Genomic DNA, 20,692 nt, shown 5'->3' with positions numbered 1-20,692 from the left:
AGTGTTCTCTGAAACAGCTGACGCAGGAACCAAGCCCGTGCAGTGCTGAGTGGCAGCAAGGGGGCCGTTAAATGACTTAGAAGTTCTCTGAAAGCGACCCCACTGCCACTGATGCTAGGTGACTTGTGAAGCCACCTTGCCGGAGGGTCGGAGGGGAGCAAGCAAAAGCAGTGGCTGCAGGTGGACTAAGTGCTTCCCTCCCAACTGTGGCTCGAGCCAGAGGCCCCCACAGAGCCCCTCTGACCTGGATCCTGTTTAGTGAGGGAAAGTGAGCTCATGTGCCAGATGAGAAAGGCCGATGGCTAGCGCACTCACAGAACTTAAAACACTGCGGCAGAGCCGACTGGCTAACATTTATTGAGCACTTGTTATGTACCGGGCACTGTACCAAGCACTTCACATGCTAATTCTCTCTACCCTGTGACACACTCCTACCATTATCCCTACTTTATCGATGACTAAAATGAGCTTCCGATAATGGAGCAGCAGGGAGTCTCATCCAGGGACACCTGCCTCCAGAATCCAGCAGGCGACCCTGTGCTATGTTGGAGTAAAACTGCACCAGGTGCGGCCCACAGATGCAGCCAGCCGGCCACCTGCTAGATGAGGCCAAGATGACTCACCTGAAGGCTGCCACCTGACCATGACACCCTCCCGACAAGTCACCGGTCCTGGATCCCCAGGGGACTTTCCACAAGTGTCTAGTCAACGGTTCGGGTGAGAGGTCATAAAATCACGTCCCTGAAGGGGAAGTTACTTGCCCATAGTTTCTATGGCTGAACAAGGAGCACTGAGTTAAATCAATGACATGAGCTTGGCTGATGAGCACTAATCGATTAAAAGAGCGGACAGGACCGAATACGGACGGCGCATGGACTCCGCCTGCACCGTCTGTGCTCACATCCAGCGCTGTTCCGGGCGGGGAGGCTTCCATCTCAGGGTAGTTTGCCTGCGCAGTGGTAGAGGACTGAGTGACATTCTAGTGTGAATGCCCCGTACTTAAAACTAATTGAGCGAAACTAAAAGCGTCCCTGTGGGAAGCTAATCTTGGAAAATGAGGGGATCCAAACGAACCTGAACAGTCATCTAGCCCAACGTGCCCTCTCCGGGCGCCCGCCCCGGACACCAACCCTGACGGGTGGCGTCCAGCTCCCTGTCCTGGGCACTCCCCACCCCCCACAGCAGCCCTTCGGGAGAAGGGCTGGCAGGGATGGCAGGCGTTCTTCCTCTTGTTGAAGCGAGATTTGCCTTCCTGTAACCTGCCCTCTAGTCCTCGTTCTGCCCTATTGTCTTCACCCCCGCCCCCCAACAGTCTTCCCAATTGCTTCTTTCTTGTAGGTCACTGTTCCTTGACCTCCGGCCGGGGGTCCAGCAAACGCTCAGGACATCAGACTCCAGGTAAAGTCCGGCGGGCACAGAGTGCAGGGGCTGTTCCCGCAGTGGTCAGGGCACGGACGTGCTTCCTCCCACGACTGTGCTGTGCCCCTCGGCATCTGCACGGCACTGGCGCTTCCCTCTCAGGTGTGGCTAACGAAAGCCCCTGGATCTGGTCTCAGGTGAGCTATTGCTGCCGAGCGAGGTAGACTCCCAATCTGTTACTGTTCGTGAATTAAGTTATTTTGCTAGATATGATCCCATCAGAATCAGTATGAGACTGATGAAAGCCAATTCTCACCATCTTTACAAAAGGCACTCTACATGTTCTCTGGGGATCGTCTGGCACATGCAATCCGAAAGACAATTTGTTACTTACTCATTAGCATTCAAGCTAGCTGTGGCTCTGATGATCATGTAGCAGAGTGTGAGAGCACTGAGGAGGCCAAAACTGGCAATAATAAACCACTCTTCTGTTGACAAAGGAAAGGGAGGAAGTCACTCTGGGGAGAAGGCTTAAGTCAAATCGATGTCAACATTTCCCTCAAAAGCAACGATGCGGATGTCAGCGGAGGTGGGAGCCCAGAGTGGCCCCAGGCAGTGAAGCAGGAGGTTTGCCAGAGAGCTCCTAGCCGGAGAAGGTTAGTGGGGAGGGTGGTGGAAGCTGCCGGGGAGACGGGAGAGTGCGGCCAGACCTTTCTTCCGGGTCATGTCCTCAGGCCTGCGAGGCGTGTGGCTACCGAAAACCGTGTGGTGAAGATATGCACAGAATTGCATGTGGGCACCGACTTTTTTTTTTACTTAACTGAAGTGACAACAGAGTAGACTAGCGGTGCATATAACCTTTCCTTCCTCATTTTGTCACTTCTGCGCATGTCATTCATTCTTAGACAACAGCTCAGAAGTACGAAGTGGTGGCTCCCAAAGGTCCTGGGGGCACCCCAAGCAGCCCGCAGGCTGGCCTTCCAGGGCACTCACGTCTACATTCTTTTCCCTTGTGCACAGGTCACTCACGGGCTTTGTTGAGACATCACACAGCATCAGTGTCTCCCGGAAAGGACTTCCCATCCTGAACTTACTGCTCGGTGTTGGGGCTGCCGTGCCCTGGTAGGAAGGGCAGGCGACCCACCAGACACCTGTCCGGCAAAGACCCGAGAGCCCCTGGAACACAGAGCTCTAAGGGCTTTTACTGCATCTTGCTCTAGAGCCAGGAAGTCAGTTCATATTTTCCCTTAACTTTTCAAAGACTATTGTGTAAGTAACACCCTAAAAATATTTACCGAGAACCTTGAAAATAACCTAGAACCAATGTGACCGTTTCCCGGAGCACACACTAAGTAGGGCTGGCTCAACAAAGAGTCCACGGCAAGCCCTGCGCGCCTGCAGCACGGCCGAGAGGACAGCGCGGTGCCAGCAGCGCCGCCCTTCCCGAGCAGAAGCTGTGTGTGCTGGGCGTTCCTCAGCCCGGTTTCCACGGGCCTTACAACTACACGGAACGGTGTGCGCCTAGGAATTTTTCTAGAAAGAGGTGATTCTACTTTCACTGGATTTTAAAGGTGGTGATCTTTAATTCTCCGTCCACCTCGGTTTGTTTTATTAAAAGACGTAACCAAGTTGTTCTTTTTAAATAACAGCGCAGTCTCTGCTCCTCAGATTGCAAACTTCTCATTCATAGAGTGAATCTACAAGGTTTTTCTTTAAGTCAAAACAAACATTCAAGAGCCTATACAAAATCCACCACTTTACCCACATACACATTAAGTTAGAAAAAATGTATACTGGCATTTAAAAAAAATTAAGAGATGACTGGTCATCAGTATCAAGGATCTTATAACACAGCGTTCTTAACTGTTTTTGCTTAGAGGCTTTTGTGCACGATAACCAGACTCACTTTCAGAACCTCAATTATGTCTGTGCTTCTGAATTCTGAATGTACCATCCACACCTGTGTGGAGTTTCAGCGATAAGATCTAATCATCAAAGGCAGTAAACACCGTCGAAACCATACTGAGTGGGCGCGGTCCACGCGGCGGGGCCTCAGCACTGGGTCCCCGCCGTGGGTGTGCGCACCTGTGCAGCACGGGCCGGCACACAGGCGTGCAGGCCGAGCCGCTGGGGCTGCCAGCACGACAGGCTTCGGGGGAGGAGGCAGGCAGAGCCTGAGTAACTCCGCCAGGAGTTTTACTCACCAACATGCACAAAGTCTGCTAACAGGGATTGGTTTGATAAATGAGTAATGGTTTTTTATCATCAAAACGGAAAATTTTAAAAGGACATTTGCACATAAAATATGTACTTGATATTCAGTACTTAATATTGTAGTAGGTGCTCAATAAATGTTGATCAATGAAGGGCCTACAGAACTCATTAATAAAGAAAACTCTTATCTCCTTTATTACTACTAGATAAACTAAAAAAAACCTCAACGCCAAAACAGGAAAATATGAAATGTGGTGAAAACAAATGATTGTGCAATGGTCAGAAATGAGTCAAACCATGTGGAAGACCAGTTTTACTTATTTCAGAGCTGAGCAGAGTGTCCCTGGGTTCAGACCCATGGCGGCCCGGAACCTGGGCCGTGACTTCCCACGGTGCGTGGCTGGTGAGAAGCGTGTGCACACTCACGGACAGCCCGCAGGAGGCTCACTGTGAGAGGGGAAGGCCTGTTTGAATGGCTTCCCCGAGGTCCGACTCCTACTTGAGCGGAGTCCCCAGAGGTTTAGGGCTTGAAGCTGCAGGCAAGCGACAGTGCACGCTGGGGAAGGCAGCGCAGAGTGCGGCGAGGCAAGTGCGGTGCGGTTAGACGGGGCGACAAGGACAGAGTGGAACTGAGGCAGACAGCGCTGGTCACGGGAGACAGTGCACACAGCCCCACGAACACCCTCCAGCCGCTTGCACGTAGGCCTGGCCGCCCGAAGCCCGGTGCTCCTCTCCCCACCAGCGACAGTCACCTCTAGCCCATGAGCTTCGGGGCACACTTCCCCTTGGCACAACCGGTGCACAGCTGCACCACCAAGGTCAGTGCCCAAACACCCACCTTCATGAATGGAGTGAAATGAAGCGGGCAGCCCCCAGGCCCCTCCGTTCTTCCTGACACGGTCCATTCTTAGGCTGGCTGGGCTGCCTGCAGCCCAGGACGCAGCGGGCGCTGGCGCTTGGAGCTGCCGCCACCCCAGGGGCTGCCTCCCTTCTTCACGGCCCAGTGGGACCCTCCCAAAGGCCTGTGTGCATTATACTCATTTCAAAAATGTTTACAGACAGCACCCGAGACAGACCCCTGAACACACCACTGCTGTTCATTTCACACAAACACACAAGCTCCTCACTATGGAGCCGGCCTCGCTGCCCCCCATGGCCGTTTCAATGAAAGGATCCATTACTTTCTTGGGTGCAGACCGAGTCACTGCCCCAACGCTCCTGGAGCTGCCCCCACCTGCCGCGGCGCGGCACCTGGCCGCCTGCCGACACAGGCCCACTTACTTGTCACGGCGATGTTGATCTCTCCCGTCCTGGGCGTGAGCTCCCCGTCCTGAGGAAGAGGTGAGGTCCCCGAAGTCCGAAGGGGCTCCAGGCCCAGGGAGGCGTCGCTAGCGAGGTCGCCAAGGGCCGGCCGCCGATGAGCTGCCTGGGCACGGGTGAGCCGCTCCGTGTCGAACGCGGCGCCCTCCGTGCATGGCGCGCTGGGCTGCAAAGTCGGTCCGGGGGGAGTGGTTGTAAGAACATTTCAAAAGACTGACACTGAATTGAAAAGACTTATCAAGTTCTTTCCATGTGATCCCCAATCATTTTTTTCTCACTCTACTCTTTCCACTCTCACCCGAGAGTTTTCTTTAAAAGAAACAGGCAATCTCCCACAGAGAAAAACCAAACGGATCGCAACGGGAAACTGAACACTCTGCCTCTAAAGTGCTGACCGCCCCGGGGGGGGGGGGGCCCAGGCTGGGTGGGGCGTTGGCGTGCAGCCCACGGAGTCCAGCGTGGGAACTCGACGCTCCAGGATGGCGGCGACATGCAGCGCCCCAGCACCCCATCCACGTCTCTTTGACGCCCCACTTCTCTGGGGGCCAGTTTTTAAAGATCTTCCCCTTTAGACACAAGTCAGACTCCAAGGCAACAGCTGATAATGCTGCACTGACTTCCGAACTGTGAGAGAGCTGTTTCGAGGCCTCAGCACCTGCCCCTGAAGGAGAGGCGCAGAGATGCCTGGGCCAAGGCGGACCCCCCCATCCCGCAAGTAGACTCGGAGTCTCCTGGCTCTGAAACCCGGGCTGTCCAGTTTCCCTGGCAACCCGCACTCTCAGCCCACAACAGACAGCACCTGGAAGCAGAGCTGGGGCTGGTGGCAGAGAGAGGCTTCCACACAGAGAAGTGACAGCCGGCCAGAGCCCCACGCATGGCTCCCCGAGCGACAGCACTGCACTCTGGATGGGCCTGCAGCTTAGCGAGAGCCCAGAGCGGTGAGGTGACGGGGGCACATTATGACACCCCTCAGTCAGGCTGACTCTGTTTTTCATGTGTAAGGACCCTTGGTTGCTCAGAACATGTTCTGGAAGGATTTTCACTAACGGTGGAAGGAGAAAGTATCAGCAGCTCAAAAAATAGGATTTGGAAAACAAAACCACCAGGAAGGCTGGAGGCAACTGAAGAGGCCGAGTCAGCCTTTTCAAAGCATCTATCACAGGCCAGACATTGAGGCAGCAGCTCTGTGCTAAACCCCTCCAATGGGGTGACTTTCCCCCCAAGGGACACTTGGCAGAGTCTGGAGACATTTTCGTTGTGTGACTGGTAGTCGGGCTTGTGGCATCTAGCTGAGGCCAGGACGCGGCCAGGCAGCCTGGCGCCGCGGAGCTGGGGTGCAGGGACGCGGCATCTCTGTTGCGCCAGCGGCGTCACAGACACGGCAGGCCAACGGGGCGGGGGCCACTTCGGGGCCACACCCAGACTGTCCCCTGGGAGCTAAAGTGAAAAATTCATCTTGTGGTCAAACCGAACTTTCTGTTCCATAAGGAGATTATTCATTCACTTTTTTTTGAGACCAGAAAGTTGTTGTTTTCTATAAAAAGCAGAAATCCTGAACATCTACTTCTCTTCAGGAAGGAACTGTAATGGCAGGAAGTCCTCGCTTGGTCACTACGGCTCCCTGTGCCGGCACCACCCAGTCTCACTGCTCGCCACTGCCCCACACCCAGGAGGGTGAGGGCAGGTTGGAGAGGAAGAAACGTCAGCAGTGACACGTCTTATGATACGTGGGAGGCAGGAGCCCCAAGACTATACTCTACTCTGCGTGTTTAAAGGCACTGGAACGCAGGAGAATCACGTCCCTGCCTCCGCCTCAGCTTTCCAGCAACAGCCACCGCCCAGAGGCCCCGCTGGTGGCCGGCACAGCTCCCCTCTCCCCAGGAGCTCTCTGAGGTGGGCCGCACTAGCCAGGCCACGTGGCAAAGCAAGCACGGCTTTCCCCGAGCCGTGACTGTCCCCCTGGGCTGCCATGTCACACTCAGAAAAGATGCCACGCACCGAGCAGGAACAAAATGGACAACGTACCACAATTCCCAGGGCCTTCAAGATGTTGAGCTTGCACATGGGGCAGGTGCAGTGTTCACTGAGCCAGGGGTCCACGCAGGATTTGTGGAACACGTGCCTGTGAAGAAGGACAGCGGTGTCAGCAACGCCACACTGCACCTCCCGAGGGTGAAATGCCAAACCAGCACATCAGTGAAGCGCCCACAGAAGCTCCCGCTGAACCCGGGCCTCTGTGCCCGTGAGAATGTGCACCGAGAGGCGCGAGGTGGCATGCGGCTGTCGGAGCTTTTTATGACACCAAATTCCAAAAACCACATGAGAAAACTTAGGGAATTTATTAAGAATGAAGACAATGAATTACACCTTAGAAATCAGTTGTGGTTTCTATAATGGCTAAAGAAGGAAAGTGAAATTTCAAAAATATATTAAATAAGAGTAAAATGAAGAGCTCTCTGTATATTATCAGTTTCATGGAACTCTAAATGTCACTTAAAACATTACTTCAAAAGACCTACAAGCACCCTGGCTGGTGTGCCTTGGTGGGCTGGAGTGTTGTCCTGTAACCAAAAGGTTGCAGGTTCGACCCCTTGTCTGGGCCTGTATGATGTCTCGCATTAAAGTTCCTCCCTCTCTCCCCCTTCCTCTCCTTCTAGCGGCAATGAAAAGACGTCCTTGGGTGAGGGGAAAAAAAGAAAAGAAAACAAAAAACCTGTGGCCAACCTATGCTAAGCGTCCGTGTCAGTAACAGGGCAGTTGGGACTATTGTTAAGGATGAACAGCACGTCGGCCGTTTTTGGCAGTTAGAGGGAGAGAGAGGAGGTGATGCTCTCGCTCAGGTGAGTGAGCGAGTTGGCCACAGAGGGCCGCCACCCTGGAGCAGCAGCGCGCCCTCTGGAGGGACGCAGTGTGCGTGGTCGGCTCCGGCCCCTCTGCAGCTGAGGGGCTGCGGGGGTGGTCAGGGGCTGGGGTCCTGGCCTCACAGTAAGGGGCAAGCCCACGCCAGGGGCCTTGGCAGCAACTAGAATCGTGTCTTGGAATCAGAAGAAATTTTGAGAAAGATACCATATTGAACCATAGTATGTCTTTAAAACTTTAATTCATATGTAGTTTACAAAGTTAAATATGGCTGCTTAAAAATGCAGTTTTGATTTTAAAAAGTAAGAGGTATAGACACCGTTCCACTGGGATTTGGAAGAAACGTTTGTGCTGAGCACTTCAGCCCGGAAAATGCACACCCGCCCCGCTATCGCCTACTCGGTGCCCCCGGATCCACGTCTCTGGGGCCAGAACAAAGATCTCGAAGACTGAATCCATCAACCCAGTCTGCAACCCGCACGGAACCAGAGGATGCACTGCACCGGGACCCAACCACCCCTGAAGGCTTTTGTTTAAATCTGAGGTTGTCACTGAAGGAAGAGGCAGAAGTCCCAAGTGGCAGCTGAGACCTAACTGGACACGCAGGTCCGCTCGTGTTGCTCGTGTCCTTGACCGAGGAGAGTCCATACCGCAAGGGGCCACTGAGTGGTGCCCAGAGCTCGGCTACCCCTGTGGCTGCCCACGGTGCCCAGCTGGCTGCTGACTAACAAAGACCAGAACTAGGCTCCCACCTCTCTCAGGGATGCAGGCCCCTTCAGGTCTGACGGACGTGCCAGGCCCTCCCCCACCAGGGCGCACCTGCCTGGTGTCTGGCGTAGGTGTTTCGGAGGCCCACGAGGCCCAGGGTTGGTGGGGCTGGGAGTGCAAGAAGGCTCTCGAGGCCAGTTTTATGCTGACAGGTGACAGAAGAGACAGGGTCATGTGACCTAGAAGGGCCACTGGGTCCAGGGGTGGCCGGGCAGCTGGCTTGAGGCAGGTGTGTGTGTGTGGAGACCCCAGACGCTGGTGCCAAGCGGTGGCCGGGGGCCAGCCCCGCCCCCTGTCCCGGGCTCTGCCCTTCCCCAGCCTCGCTCGCCTCTCCGGCCTATTTCTGCTTATGCAGGAAGGACAAAGCAGCACACCCTACACTCAGTTTCTAAAGCTGCCCGAGGTGAGTGCTCCGTGCTCCTCTCTTCCTTCGCACCTCAGTGATAGGTGTTTCCTGTACTGGGGCGAGTCCTGTTAGGTCTGCTGATTTAGCAGGAGGCGCTCAGCCCCCTGCTGTGGGCACCCAGGGAGGGACAAACCCAGAGTGCCTCCCTTCCTTAGCCGACTCGCAAAAGAAGTATTTTCTTAAAAAGCCCACACCATTTCCTTTTGACTGTCCACCCACGGCTTCCCTAGCCCCAATCCCTAGCCCAGCCAGCCAGCCAGTCACCCCTCCCCACCCCCTCGCCCCGAGGTCGGCAGTCTGGTCCTCATGGTGCATCCCTCTTCAGGCTGCTGGGGACTAGCTGCCCTGCTAGTTTCTTCTTTTCTCTGTCAGGCACTCCCTCCACCCTCAAGCTTCTGGCTCCCCGCCGAGCTCAGTTAGCTCCCAGAGGCCTCCACCTCCCCCAGGCAAAGCCTGGACAGGCATCCTTTCCGCCTCCCAGCTGCTCCTGCTGAGAGCTGGGCTGAGGGGTGGTGGCAACAGCCCATAAAACCTGCACACACCAGGTCCCCGAACAGCGCGCTGAGGTTGCCCGTGAATGGCGCTGTTACACACCACACCCCAGTGGAGTAGCCGCAGTGCCTCACGTGTTCAATAAAGGTGCAGGCGGGTGCGCCAGGCACCAGAGTCACCTATCACCAGCTTCAGGTGCCCCCCACCAAGGGCAGCACCTGGGCCAGTTGGACCTTGTAGAGAAGCCCTGTCCCCCGTTACAAAAGACTCGATACAAATACATAAAGCGATACAAGTCCACATGAAAGCAGGCAAGGGCCCTACGTGGGCTGAATGGTGGGCTCGGATGAAAAGCGGGGCCATGTCCAGGACAGTGAAACGGGAAAAGGACAAGCAAGTCAGAGCTTCCACAAAGTCCTTTATTCCTGCGAGGCACACTTTGGGATACAGAGTGTGCAACACACAGCACACGAAAAGAATGAAACCAGTCTCACTGGGACACAGTGCCCCCCTCACACCCCGCATACCTCAGTGCTGGGGGCAGGGCGAGTCTACAGTGAAAGTGAGTGGTTGTCCCAGCCTTGCAGCCTCTCAGTGCCGTGCAAGGACCTTGCAAATATAAAAGGTCCCAAGATTATTCAAGGTCACAGACAAACGCTCTTTCCTGGGGCTGGGACTGGCAGCAGATGCCGGCTGAGGCAGGCCCGCCCTCCGAGGTGGGGGCAGTGCAGTGACAGGTGTGCCACAGCCCAAAGTGGCATCTTAGATGTGCGTTTGTCTGCGGAGTGACACTCTGCTTATGAAGAGTGTCTTCATCCACTAAAAAACATGGCTGACTGACCTTTCAATAAACGAGGTCTAAATAAGGTCACAGCTTTTCCATTTCTAAGACACAGGGGCTGACACCCCTGTGGGGACACAGGTGGGGCCCCATGTACCTCCAGCTCCCACCCGTCCACCACACACCAACCTGACAGGTGACAGAGAGCAAAGGTCACACATCAGAGGCCAGCAAGGTCAGTTCAGGTACTAGGCAGGCTTGTTTAAACCAGGACAGACAGACTGACACAAAAGCCCCTGGGCCTTTCTTCTGCCCATGCTCAGGAGAAGAGGGACAGTGAACGCAGCCCCCTCCCCCGGGCTGGCTGTGCAGGGAGTCTGCAGTGCGGTGCCTGGAGCCGGTCTCAGCCAGGAAACTGGCGAGGGAAGGCCTGGACCCTGCAGAGCAACAGAAGAAGCAGAACGGGAGGGTGCGGCCGCCGGAGCAGGCGGGGCAGGTGGGGCCGGCGGTGGGGGGGCTCAGGAAGCAGTTTCAGCTGATTGATGGCCACTGTTTTCTCTGTGAGGCGGAGAGGGAAGGTAGGTGGATGGGGAGAAAGGGATGAGTGAGGAAGGAGTTTGAGGAGAACAAGCACACCCTGACACACTGCTGTGAGGATCTGTGAGGGCTGGGAGAGCCGGTGGGGGCGAGGGGGGCTCTGCGGCACCTGGGGCCGGAGGAGCCAGAGCTGTGGGCCAGCTCGAGCAAAGAGCAGAAGCAGCAGAATCACGCATCTCCTGGGTGACAGAGACCTGCAGACCCAAGAGCAAGGGCAGAGTGTCCAGGCCGAGGGGACAAGGAAGCCACAGCACAAGGCAAGAGTGAAAGGGAAGGGACTTGAGAGGAGCCCCCTGGCAACAAGGCTGGCAGAAGACCTGGAGCAGAGATGCGCGCAAGTGGGGGCTGTGCTCTCGGTGGCTGGTGGCTCTCCACTGCAGACACCTGTGGGTGGGGCTGGAGCCAGGGACCCTGCTAGGTACCCTGCAGTGCACAAGACGGCCACCCCCCAGCCCATAAAGAATGATCTGGTCCCAAATGTCAACAGTGTGATGGCTGAGACCCTGTTCTGGTCCAAAGTTACCAGCTTGGGTCCCACGGATGCTGTTGCACGCAGAGTTAACTTTTACTCCACCCAGGGCCGCGCTGCTGTCGCCATTTCAACGAGGTGACATGTTTTGCTGAGCATGGGGTGTGACACAGTTTAGAGAGAGCTACAACTTATGGAGGCTCAAGATATAAATGTAGAAAACGTCCACCTGCTCCAAACCGAAAGTGGAACGTGGACACACAGGCAGGGCAGGAGTGAGCGAGGCCAGAACTACGGGTGTAAAGAAACGCCGTTAGGTTTGCAAATTCTAATTCTCATACTCAGAAGTGGACTACAGACATAGGTTGAGATGCCTCCTCGGTGGCCGGTGGTTACAGGAACCACTGAGACCACCGGGGCTCTGGACCCTCAGGGAGGGCATGGCCCTGCCACACTGGGACCTCCTGGGATGCGACTGCACACACACCCCCCACGCCTCCAGGGCTGTGCTTCCGAAGTCTCTGCACGGTGTCTGGAGCACAGGTGGGGTTGAATGCATGGGACTGCGTGAGGGAAAAAGAGAACCACCAATGGAACTCTGGAATAGCCGAAGCTCAGGGGGTGGAGAGAACAGGAAGCAAGCCCCCGACATATCACAGTTCTGGGGGAGGCCCCTGAGGAAGACGCTCAGGTCAGCGATGACCACGAGCAGTTCCCACGGCCTTTCCTAGGCCCCCAGTGGCTCTGGACCCTAGACCAAAACAGGAAGACAGTATCTGGATATATGTGGCTTCTCCCTGGTCGTTCTGGCGTCACAACAGTCTGTGCAGGTAAAAATGGATTTTTAAAAAAACAGGTGAGAGTTGGCTACACTTTCTGACGTGTGCGCTGACCTCTTCCCGACCTGCAGAGGCATCTCCCTTTGCCTCCTGCTTTGGCCCCTGAGGGGCCACACAGCAGAAAACTGGTAACTGCCTCATCGAACTTTCCATAGATGGCTCACGTTTAGTCTCACAGATTTACTTTTATGTGTAAACGAATTATTCTTAGGCTCCATGGTTTTTCTAAAAAGCAGATTTTCCTAGGCTCAAAACAGATCACTCTGTCATAAAATCATACTGTTTATCGTGAGGAGGCCGGGTGCCAAAGTCGTTTTCACTGGGAGCCACACCAGCCTCGGTCGCCTTCAAAGGGCTGAATGAGGTTTCAGGACTGTGTACATGTAACTGCTCCTTAGCAGTTACTCGAGAGCGTGGCACTGCCACCGGGGAGAAGCGAGGTGCCGGGCTGGATAAAACCAGGTGGAGGGCGGGATTCGCCAGGGGCCTTGTGTTTGCTGCCTGCGCCGGAGGCTCATGGACACAAGCGCTGCCACGTGTTTCCCCCGTGTGCACCCAGCACGATGAGACGGCGCAGCTGTGGGGATGTGCTGTGAGCTCAGGGAGGTGGGAGAGAAAACGTCTTTGATTCTGGGCTTCTCGACAGGTGTTTTCCACACAGCACCCAGCCACCCTCCCGCTCCACCTAACCCAGGTTCAGAAAAGGACCACCCCAGTCCCCAAGTTCGGGTGCCCTGCCCGCGTGTGTGCTGCTGATGCGCCTGGGGCCTGGGACGAGTTCGGATTCCAGGAGGGGAGGAACGAGGGCTAGTTTCTAAACCCGCCGAAGTCACGGAGTTCAAGTTGCAACCTTAATGCTCTCTAGACTACGGAGGTGGCTGGAGGTCGTGCCCTGCGTTTCTCGTAACTCCAGGACCACAGGAAGGCTCGTGCGGCCCACCACTCGCCGCAGCCCCTCAGGGGCAGCACGCAGGGAGGCGGGCACAGACCGCTCTGGCCGTGTGCTCTTTTAAGTAAAGGAAGTCGACGTACTTGCAGGGCAGGATCCGGACCACATCGTTCTGCTTGTAGCTCTCTATGCAGACGGCACAGTGGTCGAAATCCGGGTCTGTCTCCTGGAACGCAGAACACAGAAATGGAGTCATGTACCACGGCCCAAACTGCACCAGTGCAGGAGAAGCGACCCCAGTAAAACCTTCCTGCAGCCACGACTGGAGACAAGTTCTCACAAAGCGAAAGGTTATGAAAAAACTTCATATGTCCCCTTGCTTAACTGTATGGACCTCAATTATATCTAAACCGGAAGTATGTCTTGGAAGTATGTTGTAAAAATTAATACTAATTCTATTTGTGAAACAGAAGTCAGAATTCTAATTATTTTCAAGATTCAAACCACCTGTGACCCTGGACCGAGCTCATATTTGGTCCCCACTCCTGCTGTGTCTCTCCCCGGCCTGTAGGTGTCCCTGTGCACCTCCTCTCCTGGTGCTCTCCTGGTGCCCCCAGCAGAGGGCTCCCTGGAGACCCACTCCAAGGACGGTCACAGATCTGGGTGCGGAACTCTTGGGCTCAACTAGATGCTGGACCTTATCAAGAGGCAGGAAGGTTCAACCGGGTGCCCAGTCGTGCAGAGCAACCAGGCCCTTCTGTCTCTGGTGTGGGGAGGGGTGTCCCCACGTCGCCGTCAAATGCAGCATCTCCAGGAACCCGGGCCAGGACAGGTGACGCCATCTGTCTCGCAACCTCCTGGCAGGGCCGGGGAGCCACACGCAGAGGAGGTGTGGGCCTCCATAAGGAAGCGCCATGTTGTGCCAGCCTGGGGACAGGGCGGGGTGAGGGCAGCGGGGCCGCCCCTTCGCCCGTCTCCGGTTGCCGTGTGCCCTGTTCTCTGCCCGAGTGCGCAGTGAAGTGTGCTGACATGTCGGGGGGAAGGGTGTGGCGAGGCCAAGGCCGTGGGGATAAAACGAGCTGAGCAATCGCGTGGTGAGGCTGAGGTGAGAGGCCGTCTGAACTGGCCCGAGCTCTCTGAGGAAGCAGCGGAGCCGGGTGAGGCCTGAGGACGGTTTTGGTGTCACGCTTCCAAAGCGGGGATGTTTTCGCTCTGGGTAACTGTGACAATCTCGCTTTGAGCTGCTGTCCTGTCCTCATGGGCACTACGTGCACGGTCTCAGCCACAGCTGCTGTCACCGCCTCTCCGGTCCGGCCCTGACATGCCGTGCCCTCCTTGCCAGCTGCCCAAGGGCCCACAGAGAAAACCCCTGCTAATCGGTGCTCCATGTAACGGGCGAAGAAAGGAGACATGAAGGAGACGTGGCCAAGTCTCAGAAAGCGGACAGGACGCCACGCACTCCTGGCCACTCCATGTTCTTCCCCAAAGCACACTCGGTTTCGGGAGAAGGAAATTCTGGGAGCACCACGGCCGGTGTGACTCCACATCACCCGGCGAAGATAATCACAGCCGGGGTTCGGGAAGTCCATCACCAGCCGAGCCCCGGCCCAGGCCTCCAAATGGCAGGCACGCCAGGTACACGATGTCAAGGAGAAGCCAGTTCAGAGCAGAGCGTTAGAATATACCTAGAGAAAATTATACTCTAAGAAATGAGATGCAAATGGCCAGGGAATAAACATTCTCTCCCACCAGCTCAAGCGCTAACCGCCGTCTTCCTTCAGCAGTGCCACAGGCACCTCGTCACCGTACCTTGTCGCCCTTCTTCACCGTTCTGGTCGTCAGCTTGCTGATGGCTTTCTTGGCTGCATCTCCAAGACGACGCTATGAACAGTGTAAAGAAAAACAGACATTAAGTGCAAGATCTCTGAATAGTGTTTTTTTATTTTAAAGTCATTACGCCGATAGAGGCCCCAGCACCCTGCATCGCATCCCAGGTCGCAGCACGTGAGGGAGCAGCTGCGGTCTTCCCACATGGCTGGTGCTCTGGGCGCGTCATGAGAAAGGGGACACAGGTCAAAAGGCCAGGTGGCACAGTCTGGCTGCGTTTTGGATTAATAAGCATTGGAAATACGGCAGCGTTGTCAGAGCCCCCCCACTCTGCTCTGCAGACACCCACTGTCTCAGTGAAGGGCCACCTCGGACACTCCCTGAAACAGCTCACTGCATCCCTGCACGGGGCACGGACGCAGCCACGAGTGCTGCTTTGGCCACTGCCACGCCCCGTGGTCTCAGGAAGGGACGCACACCTTCCAGGGTCGAGGCACCGAGGGCTGGAGTGCGAGAATCTCTAGGGCTGCATCTGTCAGGCACTGCTGGACGTTTTGGGCACTGCCAGACACCGTGAGCACTGCTGGATGCCAAGAACCCAAGATGAAAGGACAGCAGACTTGAGCTTGCCCAGTGGGCGTGGCAGCACAGGGGGCAAGGCGGGGGCCCTCTGTGGGGTGATGTGTGCACCAAGGCTCCTACAATGGAGCAGGAAGGCGTCTGGTAGAGAAAAGTGTGGGGGTCGCAATGGGGACTCCGGACCAAGACAGTGTAGTAGTGAAGGCACACAGGCGTGAAGTGAAGGCATGTGAAGGCAATTCCAGTTCGGTATGAGCTGGATGAGTGAAGCGAGCATCATTTTATTTTCCGATTGAAATGCTTTGAGAGCCAGAGGACCCATTAATAGTTACATGGGGACAGACGGGCACACAGGGACAGGTGGCCACTGGACACAGAACCAGGTTCTAAACTGTGGGGGGCTAAAAGGAGAAACGCCTTGGTTTCTATCCTGAGGATAAAAAAGTCATAAAACATAACAATTTTAGAAGGAATTAAAGATATACAAAGATAATGTCTATCGAACCTCTGCATACATCACCCAGTTTCGATTATCCATATTTTATCTGTATTTTTCATCTACTCTCCCTCTGTATCATTTGAGAAAATTTCAAAGCACATCACAAGCTTGTATGACTGCACCCACACTCTTCACTATGTCTACAGACGTGGGCTTTTACTCGGTGCCACTGACTTATCTCACAAAATTAAGAGTTAATCAATCTGACCCAATACTCAGACTCTCGAACCTCTTTTGGTCTCTAGGAGCACACACAATCACACACATGTATGCATGCACATACACATGTGGACACACACACACATGCATACACACACACGGAAGGCCTCCAGATGATTTACTCACATCTGTTCGTAAACACCAGCCTTGCAGAGGCAGAACGGGCGTGCAGTGAACCACCCGTGTGTGGAGTGCAGTGTCACGCTTCAGCAGGACCCGGGAACTGTCCGTGTGATCAGGCGGTGCGCCCACCAGCCCCCCAGTGCCTCGGAGCCTCTCCCCACTGCCCCCCATGCCCTATGACTTTCTGCTACTGTCGTTTCTAGTGTTACCAGTTTAACATAAACGGGATACTTACATTTATTTACTTAAATGAAATGTACTACTTTGTGGACCGTTTCTGTCACTAGGCATAGCCATCTGGAGATGAATCCATGTTGTTGAATGCATCAACAGTTCACTTGTCTCTCATGCTGTGCAGCGCCCTGCTGCACACACTTCCCAAAATTTACCCTCTCACTGTCGATGGGACTCAGCATTGTCTCCAGATTACGGTTCCAGTGGATACAGCTTAGCACAGCGCATGTTACTCGTACCAGTCTTTGTAAGGACAAACGCTTCCTTTTCTCAGGGTGAACACCTGAGAGTGTGGTCCACGTGTCTGGTTTCTAAGACTCTGCCCGAGTGTTTCCCGGGCGAGGGGACATTCTGCGTCCCCACCACCAGTGCATGACCACAGGGGTCCCTGCGTTCTCTCCAGCTCCAGGCTTCAGTGCTGTGGGTCTCCCTGCAGCTTTAATCTGCCTCGTGTGCCAACTGCCACCTGAATGTCTCCTCTGGGGAAGTCTGTCCAGGACTTTTTAAGTACCATTTGCGATTTTTAAGTGAATTGCTTTTATTCAGGGACACTAGCCCTTTGTAATATGTGGCAATATCTTTTTTCAGGCTGGTCATTAAATTACCTTTTGACTTTCCTTTAAAAACAGTCACTTTTCTCATTTTACTGAATTCTGAGCCACAATTCAAAGCTTTCCAAATTTCCCATCATAAAGGGAACTGTAGCGCTTGTTTGTTCTAATGTTTTCAGTTTTACTGTTTCTAGTTAGGCCTCTGATCCATCTGCAATCCCCCTGGTGTGCCACGTGAGGGGTGATGCGCTGTCCTTCTCGGCTCCATGACGACTTATCAAAGGCTCTGTCTTCCCCGCCCGTTCGGGCTGATGGGGCTGACCACACGCTGCATTTGCACATGCAGTTGTGCTTGTTTGGGGTTTTGCACTTTGTTCTGTCGCTGTTTATTCATGGGCTAACTTTTAACACTCTTTCAAACATGCACTGTAAAACGCCAGCCACCCTTCACTGCTTCTTTTTCAGGGTGTTTCTAGCTATTCTTAATTACTTATTCTTCCACATGAATTGTATGTATAATTACCTTGCCCGACCCCCCAAACAGGTGAAGGTAATTTTATTGGGATCAAATTATAAACAGACCGAAGGAAAACCGACATCTTCATTTTGCTGGGTGTTCCCGTGCGCTCCCCTGTCTTCCCAGGGTGCTCTGCACACTCCTCACACAGGGGCTGCAGTTTCTGTCAAGCTGCCCCCTGGATGGATCCAGCCATCCACCCAGTTGTGTATAAGTGGCGCCTTCTCCTCCCACAAAATCTGATTATTTCCGCATGTGAATTTTATATCCTGCTCTTTTACTAAACCTTTTCCCTGTGTGTAGTAGTTATTCAGGGGATTCTTTTGAAATTTTCTGACAGACATTCTGGTCGCCTGAAAACAGAGACACTTCTCGGAGTCCTGCGCATCCTCCCGCTTTCTCCGACTGCTCGGGCCGCCGACTCTGGCAGGGCAGCGGGCAGCGCTTTCCGTCCTGATGCAGTTGGAACGTCTACATATCTGTCCCTTGGGTAAGACGCTGGCTTCTGGGCTGAGCGTGGATGTGCACGGGCATGCTCACACGTCACCAAGGGCCTCCAGGCCTGAGCGGCCCGCCGCCGCCTTCTGCACCCCACGCCCCTCCCGCAGTGGCTTCCCCGGGCCCCCTCCTCACTCATGCAGAAATCGAGAGTCTGTGGTGCCATCTCTGTTTTACCTGCTGTCCTTGGATCTGTCTGCCCCGGTGCCTGCTCTCTTCTGGGTGCTGATTCCTGGGACCAGTGGGCCAACCCCTCTACCCCCCCACCCCCCGCCCAGCTTCCCTCCTCAGAGCCATGGCGCTGGCCGTCCGGCTGCTGGTGGTCTGGCCCAACCGAAGGCCCTGCCTGTGGGTCTTCTGTCTGCTGTGCTGGAAGCTCATTTTTTAAAGAAAGACATTTGGGAAGATTAAGAAGCAATTACCTACTGCTACCCTCTTGTTCAGATGAGAATTCCATCACAGAGTTTTAAACACAAGAGATCCAAAATGAGATCTGAATTTTGGAGAATTCCCATTTGGCCTCCTGAGAAGAATGTAATGCAGGAAAGACTGGAGGCAGTGAGACCAGCAGGGGCTGGTGCTTCCTCGAGATAGAAGGGCCCGAGTTAGGCGAGCATAGTGGGAAGAGGGGTGGACAAAAATCATGGAAGATTTAGAGGCAAAACTGACAGGACCTAGTTAGTGACTGACTGACTGACGTGGGGTCATAAGGGCAGATGGGACTCACAAACAGCCGTCCCAGCTCTCTAACTAGGTGGCGTCACGCAGGCCCTAGCTAGAAAGAGGAGAATGTGAGAAAGAGGAGAGCAGGTGCCGGGGGAGCAGGCGGTCGGCCTTTAGCAAGCCAATGTCGATGCAGCAAGAGCCCGCGCATTAGAGACCACCCACAAATACCGGGACGTATCACCCGTCCACTTCCAAACTGTTCAATCTATGGCAAAATGGAAAGTGGCTTTCCTCTGAGTTTGCTACTAATGTCAATTATCTTCACTCTAATATTTGTCTTTGGACTTGGGCTCTGTGTCACCACCTTCAGGATCACCCCTTGAGCTTCAGACTTTACCCCTCCACACTTCCCACCACTCGGACAGGCGCGTATCTGCTATGATTCCGGTCTCTCGCTTGAATCTGCCTAAAGGCCACGGTCCCCCCACCCCGCTCAGCTGTGACACTGTCAGTGTCCTGCTGACTCTCAAACGTCTGAGATAAGACACAGTCTGTGAGCATTTTTTAGTGAGGTTCCTGACCTTCACCTGCCCATCATGCCACTAACCACAGTTTTTCAAGGTGTGGTCCATGGGCGAATGCCTTACATCTCCGCGGATGCTCGGTAACATGGAGCAAAGATGCCATGCACAGTGACGGAGAGGTGTCCGGCACACACTACGTGCTCGCGACTGCTCTGGGCCCTGCACGTGCACTGCCTCGTGTGGTCCTCACATCATTTCGGGAGAAAGGTGCTACATCACGCCCGCTTTGCAGAAGAGGAGTTGAGACACAGGTACGTCACCTGCCCAGACTGGAAGGCGGTAAGCAGGTCCTGGCCAGACTTCCAGAGTCAGACTGCAGGGGAGGTATCTTGGGAATCTGTAGTTTCAAAGAGAGGGCCCCTCGGAAAAAGGGGGAGTTGGGGGGGAGCAAGAGAAGAGGCAGGAAGAGGAAAAGGGGGTGATGGGGGAGGGGGAGAAGGGAGCCCCTCCCTGGTCCTTTCGCGCAAGTCTGAGACTCACTGTGTATGAACAACCAGCCCTCTGTCCACACTCCACTCATTCCTTTTTGGCACTGCTGACTGTGCCCCATTCATCTGGCAGGAAAACTACTCGGGTAGTTTTCCCACCTCACCAGACACGGGTTGTCAGAACAGGACAAACCACAGAGATGCACTGGTCTACAAAGGAGGAAATCCACACCCAGAGAGTGCGGAGGTGACCTGTCTCAAGTTCGTAAAAGGGCTAGACTTGGGGCCCTGGCCAGACAGCTCAGCTGGTTAGAGCATCATCCTGATGTGCCAAGGTTGTGGGTTCAATCCCCAGTCAGGGCACATGTAGGAATCAACCACTGAATGCACACGTAAGTGGAATGAATCGAAGTTTCTCTCTCTCTAAAAGAAAAAAAAGTTAATTAAAGTTTTTTTATTTAAGGGCTGAGACCAGAAACTGAGGTCTCCTGACTTTCTGGTCCCGTCCCTTTTCCACTGTAAATGCTTAAAGATTCCCCATGTTACAAAACACAAAGGGATGCTGACCATCAGGCCGGCTGTCTTATCTCACTGTGCAGAGACACCAATAACACCGATGGGGACATCACGCGACACCGGGGTCCACAGTGTCAAACGTCTCACGTCAGTAGAAAATGATTTGAAACCGCTCACGCTGTGTAATCTCACAGGAGTAACGTGTTCGAAGCCAGAGGGTTCGTAACACAGTGAAAGCAGGTCCCTCTTTTAAGTCACCAGAACCCTCCCACAGAAACAGAGCGGGGTCTGTGTCCCCACACAGTGGGCCAGGCGCCGTGAGGGTAGTTCTTCCCGGGTGCCACCTGCCTTCCAGTCTGTCCCCACTGTCATTCACTGTCGTCTCCCCAAGCACCCGGGCTTTTCCAGGGTAAACGTCTGACCGTGCCCCTGACCGCCCCTCCTGCCCCAGCTTTTCA

At 54.6% G+C, this 20,692-nt stretch overlaps 1 protein-coding gene across 3 annotated transcripts in view; it reads right to left on the bottom strand.

Annotated features, from left to right (window-relative positions):
• RNF130 (ring finger protein 130) overlaps positions 1 to 20,692 on the bottom strand; it is a 100,222-nt gene that overhangs the window by 25,365 nt on the left and 54,165 nt on the right. For 2 of the 3 annotated variants that reach the window (XM_053656798.1, XM_053656799.1), the window contains exons 4-7: positions 14,803 to 14,874; positions 13,137 to 13,219; positions 6,919 to 7,015; positions 4,855 to 5,059 (exon numbers count right to left, since the gene is read on the bottom strand). In XM_053656798.1, coding sequence (XP_053512773.1) covers positions 4,855 to 5,059; positions 6,919 to 7,015; positions 13,137 to 13,219; positions 14,803 to 14,874 — 457 coding nt within the window. Of the gene's footprint in view, positions 1 to 1,753; positions 1,848 to 4,854; positions 5,060 to 6,918; positions 7,016 to 13,136; positions 13,220 to 14,802; positions 14,875 to 20,692 lie in introns of all 3 variants that reach the window. The other variant, XM_037136355.2, reaches the window with a different exon arrangement.

Source organism: Artibeus jamaicensis, unplaced genomic scaffold (genome assembly GCF_021234435.1).
Source record: "Artibeus jamaicensis isolate MK-2021 breed Jamaican fruit bat unplaced genomic scaffold, CSHL_Jam_final scaffold_286, whole genome shotgun sequence".
Lineage (NCBI taxonomy): Eukaryota > Metazoa > Chordata > Mammalia > Chiroptera > Phyllostomidae > Artibeus > Artibeus jamaicensis.
Note: the sequence above shows the minus strand (reverse complement) of the source record. Positions and strands in the feature narration are given on the sequence as shown.